At 50.8% G+C, this 22,217-nt stretch overlaps 1 protein-coding gene across 5 annotated transcripts in view; it reads left to right on the forward strand.

The window, feature by feature from the left end:
• The window catches only part of NCLN (nicalin), a 28,705-nt gene extending 13,135 nt beyond the window's left edge, over nucleotides 1–15,570 (forward strand). For 2 of the 5 annotated variants that reach the window (XM_080988987.1, XM_080988991.1), the window contains exons 6-15: nucleotides 648–751; nucleotides 843–931; nucleotides 1,827–1,966; nucleotides 3,434–3,624; nucleotides 7,875–7,962; nucleotides 9,358–9,396; nucleotides 9,523–9,686; nucleotides 12,517–12,570; nucleotides 13,437–13,515; nucleotides 14,943–15,570. In XM_080988987.1, coding sequence (XP_080845113.1) covers nucleotides 648–751; nucleotides 843–931; nucleotides 1,827–1,966; nucleotides 3,434–3,624; nucleotides 7,875–7,962; nucleotides 9,358–9,396; nucleotides 9,523–9,686; nucleotides 12,517–12,570; nucleotides 13,437–13,515; nucleotides 14,943–15,002 — 1,008 coding nt within the window. In that variant the 3' untranslated portion in view covers nucleotides 15,003–15,570. The remainder of the gene's footprint in view (nucleotides 1–647; nucleotides 752–842; nucleotides 932–1,826; nucleotides 1,967–3,433; nucleotides 3,625–7,874; nucleotides 7,963–9,357; nucleotides 9,397–9,522; nucleotides 9,687–12,516; nucleotides 12,571–13,436; nucleotides 13,516–14,942) is intronic. The other 3 variants (XM_080988988.1, XM_080988990.1, XM_080988989.1) reach the window with 3 other exon arrangements.
• Nucleotides 15,571–22,217: the final 6,647 nt, after the last annotated feature.

The raw sequence follows: 22,217 nt of genomic DNA on the forward strand, positions 1-22,217 counted from the left end.
GGAGCCAATTTGATTCCCTCCCCCTCTTTCTTTTTTCTTTTCCTTTCTCCTCCTGCGATGAGGCTACATTTTACTATTTTAATGTTTCAATATTTTAATGTTGTATTTTAATTTTGTTTTTAAGTTGTATTCATTCAACTTATTTTTATTATTGCTTGTTAGCCGCCCTGAGCCCGGCCTTGGCTGGGGAGGGCGGGGTATAAATAAAAATTATTATTATTATTATTTGTTTGTTTGTTGAATTTTATGGATTACTTCTGTTGAAATTTACAATTTGATACTATGAATTGTATACCTTATTTATCTAAGAACACAGCTGGTTACGTCTCATGTCTTTATTGAGGAGGGAGCCCACAAGCAGGGCTGGAAGGCAAGCTGCCCTCCCACCTTAGCTGTCCTCAGCACCCGGCTGGCCTTCCCTTTTGTGGATCACAGCTGTTCTATTTTTTAAAAAAAGCTGCAGATGTTGGTGGCTGTTGCGCCATTCAGTGGCAAAAAAATCCCAGCTTCCTTCTGGCTGCCATGTGTGGCAATGACTTGGCTTGCTCTGCAAGGATCTGGCTTGCTTCCCGTCCCCCCTTTGCTAGTGTGTCCCCAAACCCACAGTTGCCCTTAATATTGGATATTCTTTCTCCCCCCCCCCCCAGTGGCTCTCCCATGGCGCCGACTCCAACGGCAGTGGAGTCGCCATGCTCCTGGAACTGGCCAGGCTGTTCTCTCGCCTCTACACGTACAAACGGACACACGCCGGGTAAGTCGAATTTCTCTTCTGGGAGGCCTTTTGCCCAAAGCGGGTGTGCAATGGCCAGAATGTAAGCTTGACCCTTCTCTTTGCCCCCCAGGTATAATCTGCTGTTCTTTGCGTCTGGAGGTGGCAAGTTTAACTATCAAGGGACCAAGCGGTGGCTGGAAGACAACCTGGATCACACAGGTGCTGCGGGCTTATTGTTATATTCCCCATAAACCTGGAGGTTCCACGGCCAGGTGGAGGACCTGGCTCATGAGTTGGCCAGGAGGGGAGAGGAGGCATCAGGAGGATGACTGGGAAGCCATGGGCCTAACTTTCTCACTTTTAGAAATGGGAGTGTGTAGCTCTCATAGAATCATAGAATCATAGAGTTGGAAGAGACCACAAGGGCCATCGAGTCCAACCCCCTGCCAAGCAGGAAACACCATCAGAGCACTCCTGACATATGGTTGTCAAGCCTCTGCTTAAAGACCTCCAAAGAAGGAGACTCCACCACACTCCTTGGCAGCAAATTCCACTGTCGAACAGCTCTTACCGTCAGGAAGTTCTTCCTAATGTTTAGGTGGAATCTTCTTTCTTGTAGTTTGGATCCATTGCTCCGTGTCCGCTTCTCTGGAGCAGCAGAAAACAACCTTTCTCCCTCCTGTATGTGACATCCTTTTATATATTTGAACATGGCTATCATATCACCCCTTAACCTCCTCTTCTCCAGGCTAAACATGCCCAGCTCCCTTAGCCGTTCCTCATAAGGCATCGTTTCCAGGCCTTTGACCATTTTGGTTGCCCTCCTCTGGACACGTTCCAGTTTGTCAGTGTCCTTCTTGAACTGTGGTGCCCAGAACTGGACACAGTACTCCAGGTGAGGTCTGACCAGAGCAGAATACAGTGGCACTATTACTTCCCTTGATCTAGATGCTATACTCCTCTCAATAAATAGCTTGCGACTATCCCTGGTCTTAGCTGACAATCAGTGGTTTTTCATGTTGCATTAAGAGCATGCAAAGGGTGTCTCTCTCACCTCCTTCCCCGCCTCGTAACTCTTTGTAGGATGATGGCCATTTCATGTCCCTTATTTCAGATTCCAGTTTGCTGCAGGACAACGTGGCCTTCGTACTCTGTCTGGACACTCTGGGGAGAGGGAACAGTCTCCACCTACACGTCTCGAAGCCTCCAAAAGAGGGGACCCTTCAACATGCTTTTCTGAAGGAGCTGGAGCTGGTAAACAAAGGGGGTCAGGCTGGCTTGTGTTGGGCAAGATGGGAGGGCAGCAGCAGTTGAACACTCAGTGTGCCTTCCTGGCAGAACATCCCACTGTGCTCCGGCTAATGTGGATGCCTCTTCTCCCTTTTCTGGAGGAAATAAGGCAGCTGTCCTTACTACAGAATTACTGTTTCTGGGGGACCCAGGTGTGGAGGACTCCCCAGTCCTGTAGGGGTAACTGCCCACCTAAAGGACCAGGTGCACAGCCTGGGAGTCATGGATTCACAGGTCAGTTCTGTGTCCAGGGCAGCTGTCTACCAGCTGCATTGGGTACCCCGGCTGAGACCCTACCTGCCTGTGCCCTGTCTCGCCAGAGTGGTCCATGTTCTGGTTATCTCCCACTTGGACTACTGCTACATGGGGCTACCTTTGAAGGTGACTTGGAAACTACAGGGTTTCAGGCAGGGGACAGTTGCCATCCCTACCTGAAGATGCGGAGGACTGAACCTGAAAGCTGAATGTGAAGCGGGTGCTCTGCCGCTGAGGCACGGTCCTTTCCTTTAAAAATTGAAGTAAGATTCTAGTCCTCATGTGTAGGGATATCGCGGAGTGGGCAGTGGGGTCCGGAGGGAGCACACTCCCCACCAGCAGGCAGCCACAGTCTGCCTGCACGCGTGACCCTGGGGTGCATAGAATACTCCCCCCCCCCCCAGACAAGCCACAGCTGTCTGAACATCGTTCCCTCTGTCTGACCTTTTGTGGTCTCAGCAGTTTGCGGTGTCCTGTCTGTAACCTTTGTCCCTGAGACCTTTTGTCTCCTTCATCATACACTGTGCAAGGGGAAAATGACGCGGTGGAAACAGGTGCCAAAATAACTTTGTACCACCCCACGATCTTGGGACCGAAGATGTGTAAAGGTCATAGCCCAAAATGTATCTGCCTGGTTTGCATATTTGTCTCAATAAAAGGAGGCTCCACAGGGCTGGCGGGCAGCTTGCATGCAGCTCACCTGTGCGCAGCTCACCTGATGACCAACCCCCAGTCTTGTGCCTTCACTTCACTCATGACTGTTTTAAAACAGTCCATTGGTCAATCTAGCTCAGCATCATCCATGCTGACTGGCAGTGTCTCTCCAGGGTGTCAGGGAGGGAGTCTCTCCCGGTCCTGTCTGGAGATGAAAAGCAGACCCTCTCTCACTGAGCCCTGTTTAGGGAAGTTTTAGGGATGTTTTAATGTATTTTAAATATTTGTTGGAAGCCGCCCAGAGTGGCTGGGAAAACCCAGCCAGATGGGTGGGGTATAAATAAATTACTACTACTACTACTACTATTCCCCTTTCTTGAAGCATTGGCGTTTGCGCAGCATGGCAAAGGCGCAGACCCTGTTTTAAGAAAAGCAGGGTTGCGAGGGAGTTGCTAACTGTGCCCCAGAGGCGAGTTGCTTGGCGCCTCCTCACCCCTCTCTTTCTGGTGACTTGTCTCCCAGGTGGTTGCCAGCCAGTTCCCAGAGGTGAGGTTCTCCATGGTGCACAAGAAAATCAACCTCGCAGAAGACATGCTGGCCTGGGAGCATGAGCGCTTTGCCATCCGACGCCTCCCAGCCTTCACCGTCTCCCACCTCGAGAGCCACCGAGACGGCCTGCGCAAGAGCATCATGGACGTGAGGTCAGCCGCTGGGTGAGGAGGCTGCAATAAGGGCTGGCAGGGGATGGCGGTAGCTTTCAGATGCTGGTCTGCTTGCACGTATGAGCTGAGGATCATTATCAGAAAACGAACCTTGAACTCATTAGGAAACATGAAGCTGCCTCTCACTGAGTCAAACTCACCATTGCCCACACTGGCTGGCAGTAGCTCTCCAGGGGTTCAGACTGGAGCCCTTTCCCAGCAAGGATGTGGGTGGCACTGTGATCTAAACCGCTGAGCCTCTTGGGCTTGCCAATCAGAAGGCCGGCTGTTCTAATCCCTGTAACGGAGTGAGCTCCCGTTGCTCAGTCCCAGCTCCTGCCAACCTAGCAGTTCAAAATCACACCAGTGCAAGTAAATAAATAGGTACCACTGCGGTGGGAAGGTAAACAGCGTTTCCATGCGCTCTGGTTTCTGTCACAGGGTCCCGTTGCGCCAGAAGCAGTTTAGTCCTGCTTGCCACATGACCCGGAAAGCTGTCTGTGGACAAACTCCGGCTCCCTCTGCCTGAAAGCGAGATGAGCGCCGCAACCCCATAGTCACCTTTGACTGGGCTTAACCGTCCAGGGGTCCTTTACCTTTTTCCTTTTCCCCCCAGCCCTAACTGGAGATTCAGGGTTTGAACCTGGATCCTTCTCCTGGCACAGCAGGTGCTCTGTCATTCAGCTTACAGCCATTGTGTAGAGCATAAACTTGGAGGGCTGCCACTTGGCTCAGGAGCTGAACATGTGAGATTACATTTAGCAGTGGAGACTTAATATTACCTGTTGGCAGACAAAAGTTATGCAGGGGGAAGTGTAGCCATTTTTCCTTTCTTAAACCACGTAAGCTGTTGCCACGTCTTCTAAACACGAATTCCACAAGTTCTGGCTGGGAGGCAAAGAGCCTGCATGTCTGAATGCTCTATGATCTGGCAGGGCAGGCTTAGGCTCTTCTATTGTTTCTCTTTCTGTCTCTGTCTCTATCCCTGCTTCACCACAACATAGCAGTGGGTGGGTGTGGAGGCATTTTGTACTTTGTATGTTTCTCTGGAACCGGAATTCCTTGCGCAAGTCCAGTAGCATGCCCTCCGTTGTGTGTGAAAAGTGTGCCAGTGGTGACTTCCAGTTTGGCCCTCAGTCTTGGTATGAAGTAGGGGTGGGGAAGCCATGCTGGCCCTCTGGATGTTGTTGGGACTCAACCCACTGTCAGCACCAGCACCCAACAGGGATGATGGGATGTTGTAGTCCGGCAACACCTGCAGGGTAGTGGTTAAGAGCGATAGACTCGTAATCTGGGGAACCGGGTTTGCTTCCCCACTCCTCCACATGCAGCTGCTGGGTGACCTTGGGCCAGTCACACTTATTTGAGGTCTCTCAGCCCCACTCACCTCACAGAGTGTTTGTTGTGGGGGAGGAAGGGAAAGGAGAATGTTAGCCGCTTTGAGACTCCTTCGGGTAGTGATAAAGCGGGATATCAAATCCAAACTCTTCTTCTTCTTGTTAACACCAGTTTGGGGTGGCAAACGCCCTGCATGTAATTATCCATTCTTACTGGTGTCCTAGCTTTCCTACTGTGCATAGTTAACACATAGCACATAGTTAAACTGTGGAACTCCCTCCCACAGCAGGCAGGGAGGGCCACCAACTTGGACGGCTTTAAAAGAGAGTTAGACCTTGGTTGGAGGCAATAATGCTTCTGAATAACAGTTGTTAGAAACGGCAGGAGGCAAGAATGCTCTTGTGTTTGGGTCCCGCTTGCAGATTTCCCGTTGGGGCATCTGGTTGGCCACTGCGAAAACAGGCTGCTGGACTAAATGGGCCATTTACCACATCCAGCAGGGCTATACTTGCATTCATATATATACAGTGGTATCTCGGGTTACATACGCTTCAGGTTACAAACTCCGCTAACCCAGAAATAGTACCTCGGGTTAAGAACTTTGCTTCAGGATGAGAACAGAAATCGTGCTCCGGCGCCACAGCAGCAGGAGGCCCCATTAGCTAAAGTGGTACCTCAGGTTAAGAGCAGTTTCAGGTTAAGAACGGACCTCCGGAATGAATTAAGTACTTAACCCGAGGTACCACTGTATATATATATATAGAGAGAGAGAGAGAGAAAAAAAATTAACAACCAGATTATCAATCAATATACAGTGGTGCCTCGCAAGACGAAATTAATTCGTTCCGCAAGTCTCTTCGTCTTGCGAGTTTTTCGTCTTGCGATGCACGGTTTCCCATAGGAATGCATTGAAAATCAATTAATGCGTTCCTAGGGAAACCGCCTTCAGACCAGGTCCGGGGACAGTCTGTCCCCGGACCTCTTCTGAAGGCTGGGGGGGGGGGGCAAGGGCTTTTCTTCCCACCCCCAGCATTTTAAAAAACCCCGGGACAGCGGAGGACTTCTCCGCTGTCCGGGCGATCTTAAAATGCTGGCGGGCGGCATTTTAAAATCGCCCCGGGACAGCGGAGGACTTCTCCGCTGTCCGGGGCGATTTAAAAGCCCCTGGGAAGGCAGGCAGGGGGGACAAAGACTTTTGCCCCCCGCCAGCCTTCAGAAGAGGTCCTGGACCTCTTCTGAAGGCGGGCGGGGGGCGAAAGTCTTTGCTCCCCCCTGCCTTCAAAAGCCGTCCGGGACAGGCAGGCAGGGGGGAGCAAAGACTTTCGCCCCCCGCCCGCCTTCAGAAGGTCTTCCCTCCCCACCGCCCGGCTTCGGAGCACCGTTCCGAAGCCGGGCGGCGGGGGGAGGTCTTCCCTCCCCCCCGCCCGGGTTCGGAGCACCGTTCCGAAGCCGGGCGGCGGGGGGAGGTCTTCCCTCCCCACCGCCCGGCTTCGGAGCACCGTTCCGAAGCCGGGCAGCGGCGGCAGGTCTTCCCTCCCCCCCGCCCGGCTTCGGAGCACCGTTCCGAAGCCGGGCGGCAGCGGCAGGTCTTCCCTCCCCCCCCAGCTTCGGAGCACCGTTCCGAAGCCGGGCGGCGGCGGCAGGTCTTCCCTCCCCCCCGCCCGGCTTCGGAGCACCGTTCCGAAGCCGGGCGGCGGCGGCAGGTGTTCCCTCCCCCCCGCCCGGCTTCGGAGCACCGTTCCGAAGCCGGGCGGCGGCGGCAGGTGTTCCCTCCCCCCCCGCCCGGCTTCGGAGGAGCCTTCCGAAGCCCGGCGGCGGCGGGAGGAAGTGTCCCCGCCCAGCCGCCAGGCTTCGGAGGAGGTCCGAGGACAGTGGGGAAGACGCGCTGCGCTTCCCCGCTGTCCCTGAGATTTCCCTATGGGCTGTCGTCTTGCGAAGCAAGCCCATAGGGAAATTCGTTTTGCGAAGCGCCTCCAAAACGGAAAACCCTTTTGTCTAGCGGGTTTTCCATCTTGCGAGGCGTTCGTCTTGCGGGGTACCACTGTATAAAGGTAAAGGTAAAGGGACCCCTGACCATTAGGTCCAGTCGTGGCCGACTCTGGGGTTGCGGCGCTCATCTCGCTTTATTGGCCGAGGGAGCCGGCGTACAGCTTCCGGGTCATGTGGCCAGCAGGACTAAGCCGCTTCTGGCAAACCAGAGCAGCGCACGGAAATGCCGTTTACCTTCCTGCCAGAGCGGTACCTATTTATCTACTTGCACTTTTTGTGCTTTCGAACTGCTAGGTTGGCAGGAGCAGGGACCGAGCAACGGGAGCTCACCCCGTCGCGGGGATTCGAACCGCCGACCTTCTGATCGGCAAGCCCTAGGCTCTGTGGTTTAACCCACAGCGCCACCCGCGTCCCTCGATCAATATATAGCATTCTTAATGTGGAGGAGCATTTTTTAAAAGTGCAGCATGCGCACCCTTCCCAGCCACCTGGTTATCTGAAATGGTTCCTTGCCGAAAGGGGAAAGGGTTGGAAAGGGAGGAGGAAAACAAGCACAGCCAGCCATCAGTTCTTGAAAGTTACCACTGCAGTTGGGAGTATCTCCCCCAGAATTCTACCCCAAGGCCTCATCATCTCCAGACTGGCTTGCTGTCAAGGTGGGGGGTGGGATAGCCAGCTGTATGAACTGTGTCGTATGGGCCTTGCTCCCTTTTTTGAGGGAAGACATCGGTTTGCATGCTCTCTTCCACGTTTATGAGGACCATGGGCTGGTTGTCCCTTTTTAAAGACCTCTGGCCCAAGTGGGACTGCTGGCGGAAGACTGCACGACACGGGGCCCAAATGAGAAACTTGGTAGGCAGTCGTTCAAATGCCTGCTCTCCCTCCCTCCCAGGAAAAGATGTTCTTGACACCGCTGTTGCCTTTCCCCTTTGCAGGGCACGGGTCGACCCCAAAATTCTAACCCGCAACACCCGCATTGTTGTGGAGGCTTTGACGCGGGTTATCTACAACCTAACAGAAAAGGTGAGGGTTTTTCTCTACATCTGCTCTCCCCCAGGCAGTTTTCGCCAGCCACAGCGGAGGAAGAGGTTCAGCGTGGCCCCATCACATTTCCTCATTTGACTCTCCCCCTCCCAGAACTGTTAGCAGCCATTCCACCGATTGCAGCCGAGGGGCTGATAGGGCAGCAATAACGGTCAGCTGTAGGCTGCCACTTGACCTGGCTGGAAAGAAGGGGCAACGGGGCCATTCTGAAAGACCAGCTCCATTTGGCTCCTTTCCTCCCCTAAACCATCCCTGGTCTTGGTGGTGATTATCAGATACACTAACATCGCACTCAGGTGCCGAGTTACGAGGAGCATGTTGCCAAAACAAGGCTCTTCAGAAACAAGGAGGGAATATTAGCATGCTCCATGGGGAGCAAAATAAATTTTATGCTCACAGGGAGGGGGGAGCCCTAATGAGGGACCAGAAAAACCCAAGACAGCACTACATGGATTAAGTGTGCTCAGCAGCCACTGAACTGACCGTTGAGGGCTGCAGGGTTGTTCAGAAAGGCTATTCTGGAAGAAGCCATGCCTGCCCAGCTTGAAACCTAGGGTCAGGAGTGCCTCACATTATCTTGCACTTATAGCATGAGCAGTGATGTGTGCTTTCCCAGAAAAATTTGAACTGGGTGATTTGCACTGTATTTTTTTGTTCTGTTTTCCCAGGGAGTGGTCTAATTTAGCACGCTTGTTTGACTTGTATTTAGCGATCAAGGCCAAAAACCTTGACGCTGCCAGGTTTGCCTAACACTATTTGCGGTTGGCAGGGACGCGGGTGGCGCTGTGGGTTGAACCACAGAGCCTAGGGCTGTGGATTTGAATTCCCACAACGGGGTGAGCTCCCGTTGCTCGGTCCCTGCTCCTGCCAACCTAGCAGTTCGAAAGCACAAAAAGTGCAAGTAGATAAATAGGTACCGCTCTGGCGGGAAGGTAAACGGTGTTTCCATGCGCTGCTCCAGTTCGCCAGAAGCGGCTTAGTCATGCTGGCCACGTGACCCGGAAGCTGTACGCCGGCTCCCTCGGCCCATAAAGCGAAATGAGTGCCGCAACCCCAGAGTCGGTCACGACTGGACCTAATGGTCAGGGGTCCCTTTACCTTTACCTTTATTTGTGGTTGGTATTCATTCATTGCTGCTAACAAAATTAGGAAACGGGGAGCATCTCGCTCCCACATCACATAACTTTAAGAATTGGTGCCTGAGCGTGCTTGTTTTTCTCTTCCCTCCCCATCCTTCTCCCCTTTCGGGTTGTGTCTCTTGCATTGAAAGCCCGTGAGCAGGGGCTGCCTTCAAAAAACAAAAAGATAGCAGGATGCCTAAAATTCCCAATGTGCTTTATAGATGAAAACTTTCCACTGTATCTGTTCCTCTAGGGAGTACCTGTTGACCTCCAGATCTTCACAGAACAGATGGTAAGCATGCCTTGCTAGTGGGGTCTCTTCCCCACAGGGCAAGGGGAAGCCTGAGGGTGGTGTGGGTTTTAATCTGCAGGGCAGACCGACTGCCTCTCTCCCTTCCCCACCTCCTTGCCTCTGCAGCAGATCCAGCAGGAACAGATGGAGTCCGTGATGGACTGGCTCACCAGTCAGCCAAGGGCCGCTCAGCTGGTCGACAAAGACAGCACTTTCATCAACACTCTGGAATATTACATGAGCCGCTACCTGAAAGACGTGAAGCAGCATCATGTGAAGGCAGACAAGCGGTAAGAGCAGGGCTGCCCTTTGCTCTTTTCCCTGTTCTGCTCCGGTGCTCTTTTGTGCTGTTAACTGCCCTCAATATCCACACACACACACACACACACACACACCCTTTTTTGACGTGGTTAGAGACAGGGTGGCATAGAGAGGTAAAAAAGCATCTCCAGGAAAGACTCTGGGTGGTCCTGGTTCAGGGCCCAGCTGGTTTCTTATTTATTGATGGCATTTATACTCTGCTCTTTAGCCAGAAATGCTTTGAGAGTGGCTTACAAAAATCAGTATTCAGACACTCCCTTAGAAAAGCATGGCATGGACATGTAACAGGCTAAAAGAGTATTGGGAAATGACTTATAATGAATTGAAATAAATGTTTGAAATTACCAAGGGCATCTAGTCCAACCCCTGCAATGCAGGAGTCACAGCTAGTGAATTCCTGGCAGATGGCCATCCAACCTGTGGTTAAAATCCTCCCATGAAGGAAAGGCCACCACCATCTTCTGAGCTTTTCTGTTCCACTGTCCAACAGCTCTTAACCCTCGGAAAGTTATTCTTAATATTGAGCTGGAATCTCCTTTCATTACAGTGGTGCCCCGCAAGACGAATGCCTCGCAAGACGAAAAACTCGCTAGACGAAAGGGTTTTCCGTTTTTTGAGTCGTTCCGCAAGACGAATTTCCCTATGGGCTTGCTTCGCAAGACGAAACGTCTTGTGAGTTCTTGCGAGTTTGTTTCCTTTTTCTTAAAGCCGCTAAGCTGCTAAGCCGTTAACAGCCGTGCTTCGCAAGACGAAGAAACCGCAAGACGAAGAGACTCGCAGAACGGATTAATTTCGTCTTGCGAGGCACCACTGTATGTTTGAATCCACTGGTTCAGGTTCTCCCCTCTGGAGTAGCAGGAAACAAAGCTTGCTCTCTCACAAGGTGTGTGACTAAACCCACATCTGTGCATCTAGCACTCAACAGGTATTCCTACACAAACTACCAAGAGGTGTAGGAGCGTTTGGGTAAAAGAGTACAGTGGTATCTCGGGTTACAGACGCTTCAGGTTACAGACTCTGCTAACCCAGAAATAGTACTTCGGTTTAAGAACTTTGCTTCAGGATGAGAACAGAAATTGCGCAACGGCGGCGCAGCGGCAGAGGGAGGCCCCATTAGCTAAAGTGGTACCTCAGGTTAAGAACAGTTTCAGGTTAAGAACGGACCTCCGGAACAAATTAAGTTTTTAACCCAAGGTATCACTGTATTGGGAAATGACCCATGATGAATTGAAAAAAAAGGTTTTAAAATACTTTCCCCCCCCCCAAAACCAGAGTCCTTTCTGTTGAGGATAACTCAGACTGAAATTCCCAGGTGTCAAAAATGGTTACCGTATTTTTCTGTGTGTCAGACGTTGCTTTTTGCTTTAAAAAAATAGGCAAAAATTGAGTGTTGTCTTATACACGGATAGTGAATGCAGAGGGGGGACGTGCGCTTATTGGCAGCAGCAAGCAGGAGATTGGCAGCGGCAATTGGGTGGGTGATTGGTGGCTGCGGCAAGGCCTGCTGGCGATTGGCTGTGGCTGCTGCAATTGGGCAGGTGATTGACAGCTGTGGTGAGGCAGGCGATTGGCGGCTGCGGCAAGTGGGCAGGTGGGCTGTTGGTGGCGGTGAGTGGGCAGACAAGGTGTGCGATCAGCAGTGGCTGTGGCAAGCAATCGGCAGTGGTGGGCAGGCGGATGAGCGATTGGTGGAAGTCACCTCCCCCCCCCCAACAGCTTAATTTCTTAATTTTTGGTTAAAAAAAATAGGGGTCATCTTATACACGAAAAAATATGGTATTTATGTATGCTACTACTGCAGCTCCTGTTTTGTTAGCCCCCAAATGGAAGACGAGCAAGGTCCCAACCAAAGAAGATTGGCAACTTAAGTGGACAGACTATGCACAACTTGCAGACTTAATATGTAGAATAAGAGAACAAGAAGAACATACATTTAAAGAAGATTGGAAAACATTTATTGAATATATGGAAAATAATTGTACAGCTGCAAATCCTGGCAGCATTAAGATAAATTCAACAGTAGAAATCAGTTTTGATGGATGTAATAATGGAAAACCGATCGGTATAGTTTTTGTAAAATATGCAGGAATTTATGATATGCAAAATGAACCATGGAAAGAGAAGGGAAGTCACTGATATCTTAAGCATGGAAAAAGTTTATCTGAAATTGTAAAACAGAAAATTTAATTAAAATCATATTTAAAAGGCATGGCACACAAGGAGAAAGGAAAAGAAGGGAGGAGGAAAGAGCAGTCTGAAGCCCGAGTTATTAAAGTTCCACTTCTACCACGGTTAAGAGCAGCAGCTCCTCACCGATGTCTGTGGCAGTTCTGGATCTCCTGCCCCTGATAACGAGCTCTTTCCCCCACACCCCTGGAAGCATTCGTCCTCCACAGACGAGACCCAGGGGCTAAGCAGGTGACCGTACCCAGTCTGGGATGCCACAGCAGATTCTGTCGCACTGTCTGAGTCTTGAGGGCCGTTGGAATCCTTGCAGCAGGAGGGTGGGAGCATGGTGGGGCTGGTTGCCTGGTCCTCCCTGGGAGCGCTTTTCCTCTCAGGTCAGATCCAGCAGAGCTGGCAATGGGGAGCAAGGCAGCTCCAGCCACACAGCTCTTCCCTCAGGCAATTTAGTTAGATTATTAGGATTTAGGATGAGCTAGATCAGACTCTGTACATAAGGCGCCCCCGTGTATTTCTACAGCTTACTGTGTTGTGTTGTGACTTTCAAAGGCACAACTGTTTTAAAAACATGAACAAGTTAATTCGGCGCCCCTCTTTTTTCTAAACCCCATGCAGGGACCCTGAGTTTGTTTTCTACGACCAGTTGAAGCAAGTAATGAATGCATATAGGTAAGTGCAAGCAACCTTGTCTTGTATTTCTTTGCCCTGAGATCAGAGGCCCCCTCAAAGGCCTGTGTTCTAGGGCTTGGCCTGTGTGGGGTGGAGAGGAAGAACTCTTAATATCAACCCCACAGAAAGAATTGGGAAATGTTCTGTGCAAATTCCTCTTGGGCTCTTGCCCAGGAATGTGGTCAGCCTTTTCTCCCACCTTGTGGTGCTGGCATTGTCCTGCTTTGAATACACAGGCTCTGAGGATCTACCAGCCAAGGAGGAAGCTTCAAGAGATTCCTCCTTCCTGCCCAGCCATTATGCTCCTCTCTCTTACACACTCTCACTCTCCAACCTATCCAACCTATCAAGGCAGCCTTCTCAAACTTGGGACTCGCCAGATGTTATGGCCTGCGATGGCATCATCCCCAGCCAGCAGGTTGCAGAAGGGGTTAAATAGGGGTTAAATCCAGCAGACGGGGCTGGGTGCCCCCTGCCACGCACCATCTGTTTCCCACCCAACAGAGAGGGGTCAGAAGCAAGCCTTCTCAGACTGGTGGTGTACCTGACCATGAGCACATTTCGTAGGAGAACATGTGGGGAGGGGCAGACACTGCAAATTGGACACTCTTCTTTCCAGAGGGAGAAGAGGGGAGGGCACACTGGGAGAGGAGCTGGAACGGGCCTTTCTGAGTAGCACCCACCTGAACATGAGCAGCTCTGGCGGAGTAGAAAACATTCCCCTCTTCAAAGGGTGACTTTGTATTCCTGTTACTCATTCACTTTGTAATCCACCGATTTCTGTGGAAGTAGTGCAGGAGGGCATGAAGTGTGCGCTTTAAGGGACTCCGTAATGTGCGCACGTCTAAACTTGGCTTCTTTTCCAGGGTCAAACCTGCCATCTTTGATCTCCTCCTGGCTCTCTGCATTGCCGCCTATCTCGGGGTAGCCTATGTTGCTGTCCAGGTGAGTGTGCAACAGACCGTGGTGGCCTCTCTCAAGCAAATTTCAGGAGGAAATCAAGGCAGCTACTTTCTCTTTTCCCCAGGGCTTGTTTGAGTTGGGGCAAAGTCTATTCAGAAGCTTCTTTTGCCACATTTTTCAGTTTTGCCTCCACCTCTTAATAGGTGCTGGCTTACATGCCTTTTCATGATGGAGGCTATCTGTTAGCAGTTCATTAAGCCAGATTAATGTGGACAGAGTCCTTTTTAACCTTCCCAATCCTCACGTTTGCAAGGAAACTTGAAAACTTGCAGACAGGAAGGAAAACTATTCAAGGGCTACATTTTTGTCCATCCCGTTATTTTCATTTCATGAAATGAAATGAAATGTTCAAGAAGGACACTGACAAACTGGAACGTGTCCAGAGGAGGGCAACCAAAATGGTCAAAGGCCTGGAAACGATGCCTTATGAGGAACGGCTAAGGGAGCTGGGCATGTTTAGCCTGGAGAAGAGGAGGTTAAGGGGTGATATGATAGCCATGTTCAAATATATAAAAGGATGTCACATAGAGGAGGGAGAAAGGTTGTTTTCTGCTGCTCCAGAGAAGCGGACATGGAGCAATGGATCCAAACTACAAGAAAGAAGATTCCACCTAAACATTAGGAAGAACTTCCTGACAGTAAGAGCTGTTCGACAGTGGAATTTGCTGCCAAGGAGTGTGGTGGAGTCTCCTTCTTTGGAGGTCTTTAAGCAGAGGCTTGACAACCATATGTCAGGAGTGCTCTGATGGTGTTTCCTGCTTGGCAGGGGGTTGGACTCGATGGCCCTTGTGGTCTCTTCCAACTCTATGATTCTATGATTCGTGCTCAGAACAAATTTTGAGTTGTGTGCACAGTGTTAATAGGAGTGAGACTTAACCAAGGAGAATTTTAAACTCTGAACAGATTATTCTCCCCTGACTCTTCTATATCAAATGGCTTTTTAAAAACTCCCCTCCATTTTCGATTTGCCGGGCATTGTTTTGCTTTGGGGTGGGGTGCCAGAGAAAGAAAAAACAAGTGTAGATTCCCATTGGCCTTATGGAACCACTTTCACAGTGCTCCAGATCCTGGCATACAAATCAGGTTTTTGAGACAATGGGTGTGATCCACCCGAAGCCGCCTCCCTAACTTGATATGGGTGGGTGGGCTGGCCAAGGGTGGGGAATTGAGCTATAGCAAAGAAAGCCTTGCACCTCCCATAGGACATTTCATGGTGGTGCGACAGACACGCCCCTCTTTTAAGATACCGCTGTTGCAGATGTGGCTGCAGCCTGCCAGATTCGAAAACACTTCTCCCACTCCCTCTGCCCGTTTCAGCATTCATCTTGAAGATACAGAGCCACCCACTCACTGTCTGTTTCTCTCTCTCTCTCTCTGCTTGTGTGCCCCTCTTCCCTGCCCCCCCCCAGCACTTCAGTCTGCTTTTCAGGTTGGTGCAGAGACTGTCCCTGAAATCCAAGCAACAATGAAAGCGTTCCAGAGGCACCGCCGTTGGAAATGAGCCCGTCTGGACCAGCGCTGCGTTGGATGCTACTGCTGCTCGTTCCCTCGTTCCGTTTCGCGACACTGGAGCAGGAGGCAGAAGCCGAGACGGAAAACGCCCTTCCCACTCCCTTGCGTTTTGCGGGCCTGCGTTGCTCTCCCCTCCCGCTCCCCCACCCCCTTCCTCGGGACAGAGCCCCAGGCGTACACACACACACACACACACACACACACACACTGCTTCCAGACTGAACAATGGGTGTCTTCTTCTTTTTTTGTCTTCTCTTTCCTTCCTCCCGCCTTCCCTCGGAAATCTTCCTCTGAGCAAAAAGACATTTCCATAAGTGCAAAGCTGCTGTACGAGAAGCAGGCAACATATGTGCCATAGGTTTTAAGCTTTGGGGGTGGAAGCCTTGGGCTGGTGGGGTGGGCGGGGGCCTGCCTGTCAGATGGAGAACTTGAAGGGGCTGCTTTGGGGGGGGGGGTCAGTTTGTGTTTTGTTTTGTTTTTTAAAAAAAGATGTGCACATGTAAATTAAAAGAGAACTACTGCGAAGTTTCCTCCTGAGCTTTCTTGGCTCTGATATCACAGCTTTCTGACATCTAGGGCGTTGTTTGTTAAGTGGGGTTTGCCACATGGATGTGGCAGCTGGGTGGGTGGGGAGTAAGGGTGGTTAATACCTAGTTTTGGTGGGGAGGGTGAGGAGAACGTGGGTGCTGAGAAGGGGAAGCTCTTTGGTAGAGCGGCCAGAGCTGTAATGTTCAATATTTAGTCAGCTCTGCCTCTTCTTCCTTCTCTGGGCACCTCCAGGAAGAGTTACTCAGTGAGTTTTCATGAGTTTGTGGCCGATCCCTACTGCAAGGCTTGGGAGCTCTCATCAGCTGCAGCTAGCAGGGCTTCTGGGGAAGGCTGTCCTAGTCCACTGGCTGTCCTAGCCCACCTGGTTCAGACTCGAGACCCATCTCTGACTCACAATCTGCAACATAGGTAAAGGTGAAGGGACTCTGGGGTTGTGGCACTCATCTCTTTACTGGCCGAGGGAGTAGGCGTACAGCTTCCGGGTCATGTGGCCAGCATGACTAAGCTGCTTCTGGCAAACCAGAGCAGCGCACGGAAACGCCTTTTACCTTCCCGCCGGGGAGATACCTATTTATCTACTTGCACTTTGACGTGCTTTCGAACTGCTAGGTTGGCAGGAGCAGGGACCGAGCAACGGGAGCTCACCCCATTGCGGGGATTCAAACCACCGACCTTCTGATCGGCAAGTCCTAGGCTCTGTGGTTAAACCCACAGCGCCACCCATGGCCCTGCAACATAGAATCTGCAACGTAGAATTGGAAGGGATCCTGAGGGTCATCCAGTCCAACCCCCTGTGATGCAGGAATATGCAGCTGTCCCAAACGGGGATCAAACCTGCAGCCGTGGCATTATCAGCAGCACGCTCTAACGAAATCCAGGCTGAGGCCCACTTTTCCACATGCTCACTTTTGACTTCTACTTAATAGCTGTTGCTTCTTTGGCAATCACTCATAGCCAAATGGCGTTTATTGACCTGACCAAGGCCTTTGACACTGTAAATCGTACTGTCCTGTCGACTGTCCTCCTGAAAATCGGACAAATTTGTGAACATCCTTCGGCTCCTCCGCAGTAATACGACGGCAACAATTGCGGGTAACAAGGGCTTTCAAAGTGAATCATTCACGGTGGGATCAGGCGTTAACACATCCCTGTTTATCGCCCCGACTTAACAGCACCAATAAGGCACATTACTAATCTTAGGGTGGCAGTGCACAGTGTTGCCTTAGCTTTAGGTAAAGGGTAAAGGGACCCCTGACCATTAGGTCCAGCTGTGACCGACTCTGGGGTTGCAGCGCTCATCTTGCTTTATTGGCCAAGGGAGCCGGCGTACAGCTTCCAGGTCATGTGGCCAGCATGACTAAGCCGCTTCTGGTGAACCAGAGCAGCGCACAGAAATGCCATTTACCTTCCTGCTGGAGCGGTACCTATTGATCTACTTGCACTTTGAGGTGCTTTCGAACTGCTAGGTTGGCAGGAGCAGGGACCGAGCAACAGGAGCTCACCTTGTCGCAGGGATTCAAACCGCTGACCTAATCGGCAAGTCCTAGGCTCTGTGGTTTAACCCACAGCACCACCCGCGTCCCTTGCCTTAGCTTTACTAATGGAAAAACAGCGAGGAACTTCCCCCTGACTCAACCCTGTTTTGAGTTTGGAGTGAGGATGGTGTCCCTGCTCCTTCTCACACTCATTTCCTGCAGCCAGACTTTTGCCGTTGCCGCCAGGGGCTCCCAGAGGCTACCAAGATGGCAGCCACTGGGCCACCCAGGTACAGAGTTCTGCATTTTAATCCCCAGCGTGTTTCCATTCTGAGAGAAGTCTAGAAAGCCATAGAAGCAGACTAGAAAGTGAACACGCATTTTCCTCACCATAATTGATGTCCGTGAGAGCCCCGGTGTAAAAAACAACAAAACATAGCGTAGAATACAAAATAAGCTATAGTGGGAAAGCCCAGTTCCGTCGGGGGCTTTGTTCAAAGAGGCAAGTTCCTGTCATTTCTGTGAAAACTCCATTGAAAAATATAGCTTATTTCTAAGTTGGGAGACAGTTCAGAAGGCTTGGTGTTCTTTTTGCATCAAATCCATAAAATTGCATTTCCCCCACTCCACAAGTGCACATAGAAATTTGCCTTCCGTGTCTCCTGTGCTCACGCAACATTCATAAATGGCCGGCCACATTTAATACTTGCGAAAGCTTGCACCAACATTCCTGTAATAAAGAGAACAAGTCTGTAGAAGGTTGCCAGCCTATTGCAAATCCCTTTCCCATTAGCAAATTGGATGTAGAACAGCAGTGTATACAAACTTCTGCCCTTTAAATAAGGGGTTTATTTTGCATCAAATTTTGTTAATGGACAGGAAAGTATTTTAAATGGTGGGCTGGGTGTGTTTTTTGTTTCGTTTTTTGAGTCACTAAAACAAGCAAGACAGCAAAGCTTTCCTGGTGTCCAGAATTACCCTTGTGTTGATGTTCAGTGGTGTGTAGTGGAAGGGGAATAATTTATAAATTGTACATGTCGCTCGACTGTAAAAAGAATAAGATTTTTTAAAAAAAGAGTTGCAAGGGACCCCAATGGTCATCTAGTCCAACCCCCTGCAATGCCAGAGGCCTACCCACATCCATCAAACCACCAGCCTTCTGGTTAACAGCTGGATGCACTGACCCATTGCTCCATTTTGGGTTGACTATGCCTTGAGCTCAGTGGCAGCAGGACACATGCTTGGCATGCAGAAGGTCCCAGGTTCTGTCCTCAGTGTTTCCAGGCAGGGCTTAAGGACTGCCCCATACCTGAAACCTTTGGAGACCTGTTACCTGTCAGTGGAGAGGTAACCTTGAGCCAGACAGATCAAAGGCCTGCCTCAGGGTAAATTGATCAAAATGATGAGGACTAGACGCTTGCGTTCTTTTTAAGAGGAGGGCCATGCCTGCTTGGCATACGGAAGGTGCCAGTTTCAGTCTCCTATAAAGGTAAAGGGACCCCTGACAATTAGGTCCAGTCGTGACCGACTCTGGGGTTGCGGTGCTTATCTCGCTTTACTGGCCGAGGGAGCTGGTGTACAGCTTCCTGGTCATGTGGCCAGCATGACTAAGCCGCTTCTGGCGAAGCAGAGCAGCACACGGAAACGCTGTTTACCTTCCTGCCGGAGTGGTACCTATTTATCTACTTGCACTTTGACGTGCTTTCGAACTGCTAGGTTGGCAGGAGCAGGGACCGAGCAACAGGAGCTCACCCTGTCATGGGGATTCGAACCGCCGACCTTCTGATTGGCAAGCCCAAGAGGCTCAGTGGTTTAGACCACAGCGCCACCTGCGACCCATTCAGTCTCCTATAGTCAATGGCAATTGAGGAGGGGTTGTCGGTCCCCGAAGTCCAGATGCAAGGGAGGGCAGGATTCCTATCCCCCTTTAACAGATGTGCAGAGTGGGCTGGAGGCAGTTCCAGCCAAGCTGCATCTTGCCATGAAGGTTTTCTTCTTGTTGGTGTTTAGTCGTGTCCGACTCTTCATGACCCCCTGGACCAGAGCACGCCAGGCACTCCTGTCTTCCACTGCCTCCCGCAGTTTGGTCAAACTCATGCTGGTAGCTTCGAGAACACTGTCCCACCATCTCGTCCTCTGCCGTCCCCTTCTCCTTGTGCCCTCCATCTTTCCCAACATCAGGGTCTTTTCCAGGGAGTCTTCTCTTCTCATGAGGTGGCCAAAGTATTGGAGCCTCAGCTTCAGGATCTGTCCTTCCAGTGAGCACTCAGGGCTGATTTCCTTCAGAATGGAGAGGTTTGATCTTCTTGCAGTTCATGGGACTCTCAAGAGTCTCCTCCAGCACCAGAATTCAAAAGCATCCATTCTTTGGCGATCAGCCTTCTTTATGGTCCAGCTCTCACTTCCATACATCACTACTGGGAAAGCCATAACTTTAACTATACGGACCTTTGTTGGCAAGGTGATGTCTCTGCTTTTCTTCTTGCAAAGCTCTTAATGGCTGAGGGAGGTTGGGAGCTGCTTTCAGCCTGGGGGGATGGGCGGGGGGGGGCACATGCCAAGAGTGGCAGGGGTGGGTGGGCAGAGAGAGGCAGAAGTGGGCGGAGCAATGGGTGCCCGTTTTGCATCTGGGTAGGAGGCTAGTTTCTGCACCTACCCAGGGAAACAAGATGGGTTTTCAGAGTTTGGAGTCCAGGCAGGCTAAAGTTTTCCAGGAGAGCGCAGGGCGCAGACCTGTGAGGGGGCAGATCTTGGGCACACGCCACTGTCAGTGGCTAAGCTGCTGTGACATCACGGAGGGATAGGGATCCCCGACCCTGCACATCAGGGATAGAACCGGATCCAGAAGCGTCTCCAGGCTACATACTGGAAGGTAAACCCATCCACAAAGGACCTTTGCCAAAATAGGTCCGTATAGTTAAAGCCATGGTTTTCCCGGTAGTAATGTATGGAAGTGAGAGCTGGACCATAAAGAAAGCTGATCACCGAAGAATTGATGCTTTTGAATTATGGTGCTGGAGGAGACACTTGAGAGTCCCATGGACTGCAAGATCAAACGCATCCATTCTTAAGGAAATTAGCCCTGAGTGCTCACTGGAAGGACAGATCCTGAAGCTGAGGCTCCAATACTGTGGCCACCTCATGAGAAGAGAAGACTCCCTGGAAAAGACCCTGATGTTGGGAAAGATGGAGGGCACAAGGAGAAGGGGACGACAGAGGACGAGATGGTTGGACAGTGTTCTGGAAGCTACCAGCATGAGTTTGACCAAACTGCGGGAGGCAGTGGAAGACAGGAGTGCCTGGCGTGCTCTGGTCCGGGGGTCACGAAGAGGCGGACACGACTAAACAACAACAACAACAACAAACCCATCCACAGTAGGCGACTGACCAGTTCCTCAGACACGGGAGCCACTCGCCTTCAGTGCCTCCCTCTTGCCAGGATGGGGTCAAGCCTAGGAGCCAACTCCTAGGGCTGAGGTTCCTTTGCCCCCCCATAAAAATATTTAAGGGGGCTTTACCCCCCCCATTAATGAGCATTGCCATTAAAATGGTGTGCATGCACTGCATCTTGTGATCCATTATGTGTGTGTGTGGGACTTACCTCCCCCCCCCCCATATTTTATTAAAGTAGGCAGGCACCCCTGGATTCAAGCTTTGGCACGGTGGCGTTTCTCTTCTCCAGGGGAAAGTTTCTGGTAGATCTTCGACAAGGCTGGTGATATAAATTAAAAATTAAAAAAATTGTCCAGTAGCACCTTAGAGACCAACTACGTTTGTTCTGTGTATACCCGGAACAAACTTAGTTGGTCTCTAAGGTGCTACTGGATAATATTTTTATTTTTAAATTCGACTGCGTCAGACCAACACGGCTACCCACCTGAATCTAGATTCTAGAAGGCTGGTGATGCGAAACCTGGGAGGAGAGGTATAAAATTGTGTGGCCACGAGGTGGCGCCAGGGCACAGGGTTTGACTCACCCCCCAACTGTGCTAACATCCAAGGCCTCGCGATGATTCTAGTCCACAATCTTTCTTTCTTTCTTTCTTTCTTTCTTTCTTTCTTTCTTTCTTTCTTCGCAACCTGACTAAATGTAGAAATAGGAGCAGCTTCAAAACTTTGAGAAAAGGAACAAAAGGTTATCTTACACAGCTGACGGAAGGAAATTCTTAGTTTCACCCTTGGTGAACAATTAACCAATATATTTTTTTCTCTCTCTCTCCTACCCAGGGATTTCCCTGTCTACTGAACAGTGGTTCAACTTGAAGGCAGTCATTCTTACAAATCGATGCAGCTACCCAGAAATTCTAAGAGACAAGCTACTTTGAAAAATCACTTTGAGATTTGCTGTGATAGTGTGGGTGTGAGAGAGGGATGACACAAAATGTGGTTGTGGTTAGCGAATAAATATAACCGCTCCTGAGATTGTGTGCGTGTGCTTGCGGTTCTTTGGAAACAAATCCCAGAAAATAATCACCCTGGGAGGATTTAACAAATGCAAAGAGGCGTTTTGCTAAAAATAAATGTGACTAGTAACCAATAAATGGATGTTATTGACTTCACAATCCCCACTTCAGAGAACTGGTGGCCCATCGAGATTTTGCTAGACTCCAGCTCCCGTCAGCCCCTGTCAGCCTGGCTGGTGGTCAGGGATGATGGGAACGGTAGTCTAATAACATTTGGATGGCAACGCAGCGCCTTGACCCTTTATGTGCGTCTAAAAGTATTTATAACAGAACCTCCGAGGGTAAAGGCAGTCTGTTTTGGCAGCTGATGGGGGAGCAAAAAAGCGTGGCGGGGTGTGTGTGTGGGGGGGGTCTGTCTACTTTAAGGAGCAGGTTCCTGGCTAAATTGCATCCTTTGTTTAATTCAACAAAGCGGTTCTTCAAATTCACCAAACACCTTGTTGCATCCTTTTTTGCCCTCCCCGGTTCGTTGGGTTAATATTTGCCTTTGCATCCCTGCCTAGTTTGGGACATAACCCCCCCGTCCTCCTCCCCCCCGTGCCACACTTCCAAGCTCCCAATCCCGCTCCCAGTAGCACCCCGCTTTCACGCTCCCCGAAACCCCCGTGCACTTCCCCGGAACGGCCAGGCGGTGTCGCTGCCCAGCAGCTGCTTTTTGTGGTCCTGATGCTGCGCTCGGCAGCAT

This window comes from Podarcis pityusensis (assembly GCF_964106645.2).
Source record: "Podarcis pityusensis genome assembly, chromosome: 18".
Classification (NCBI taxonomy): domain Eukaryota; kingdom Metazoa; phylum Chordata; class Lepidosauria; order Squamata; family Lacertidae; genus Podarcis; species Podarcis pityusensis.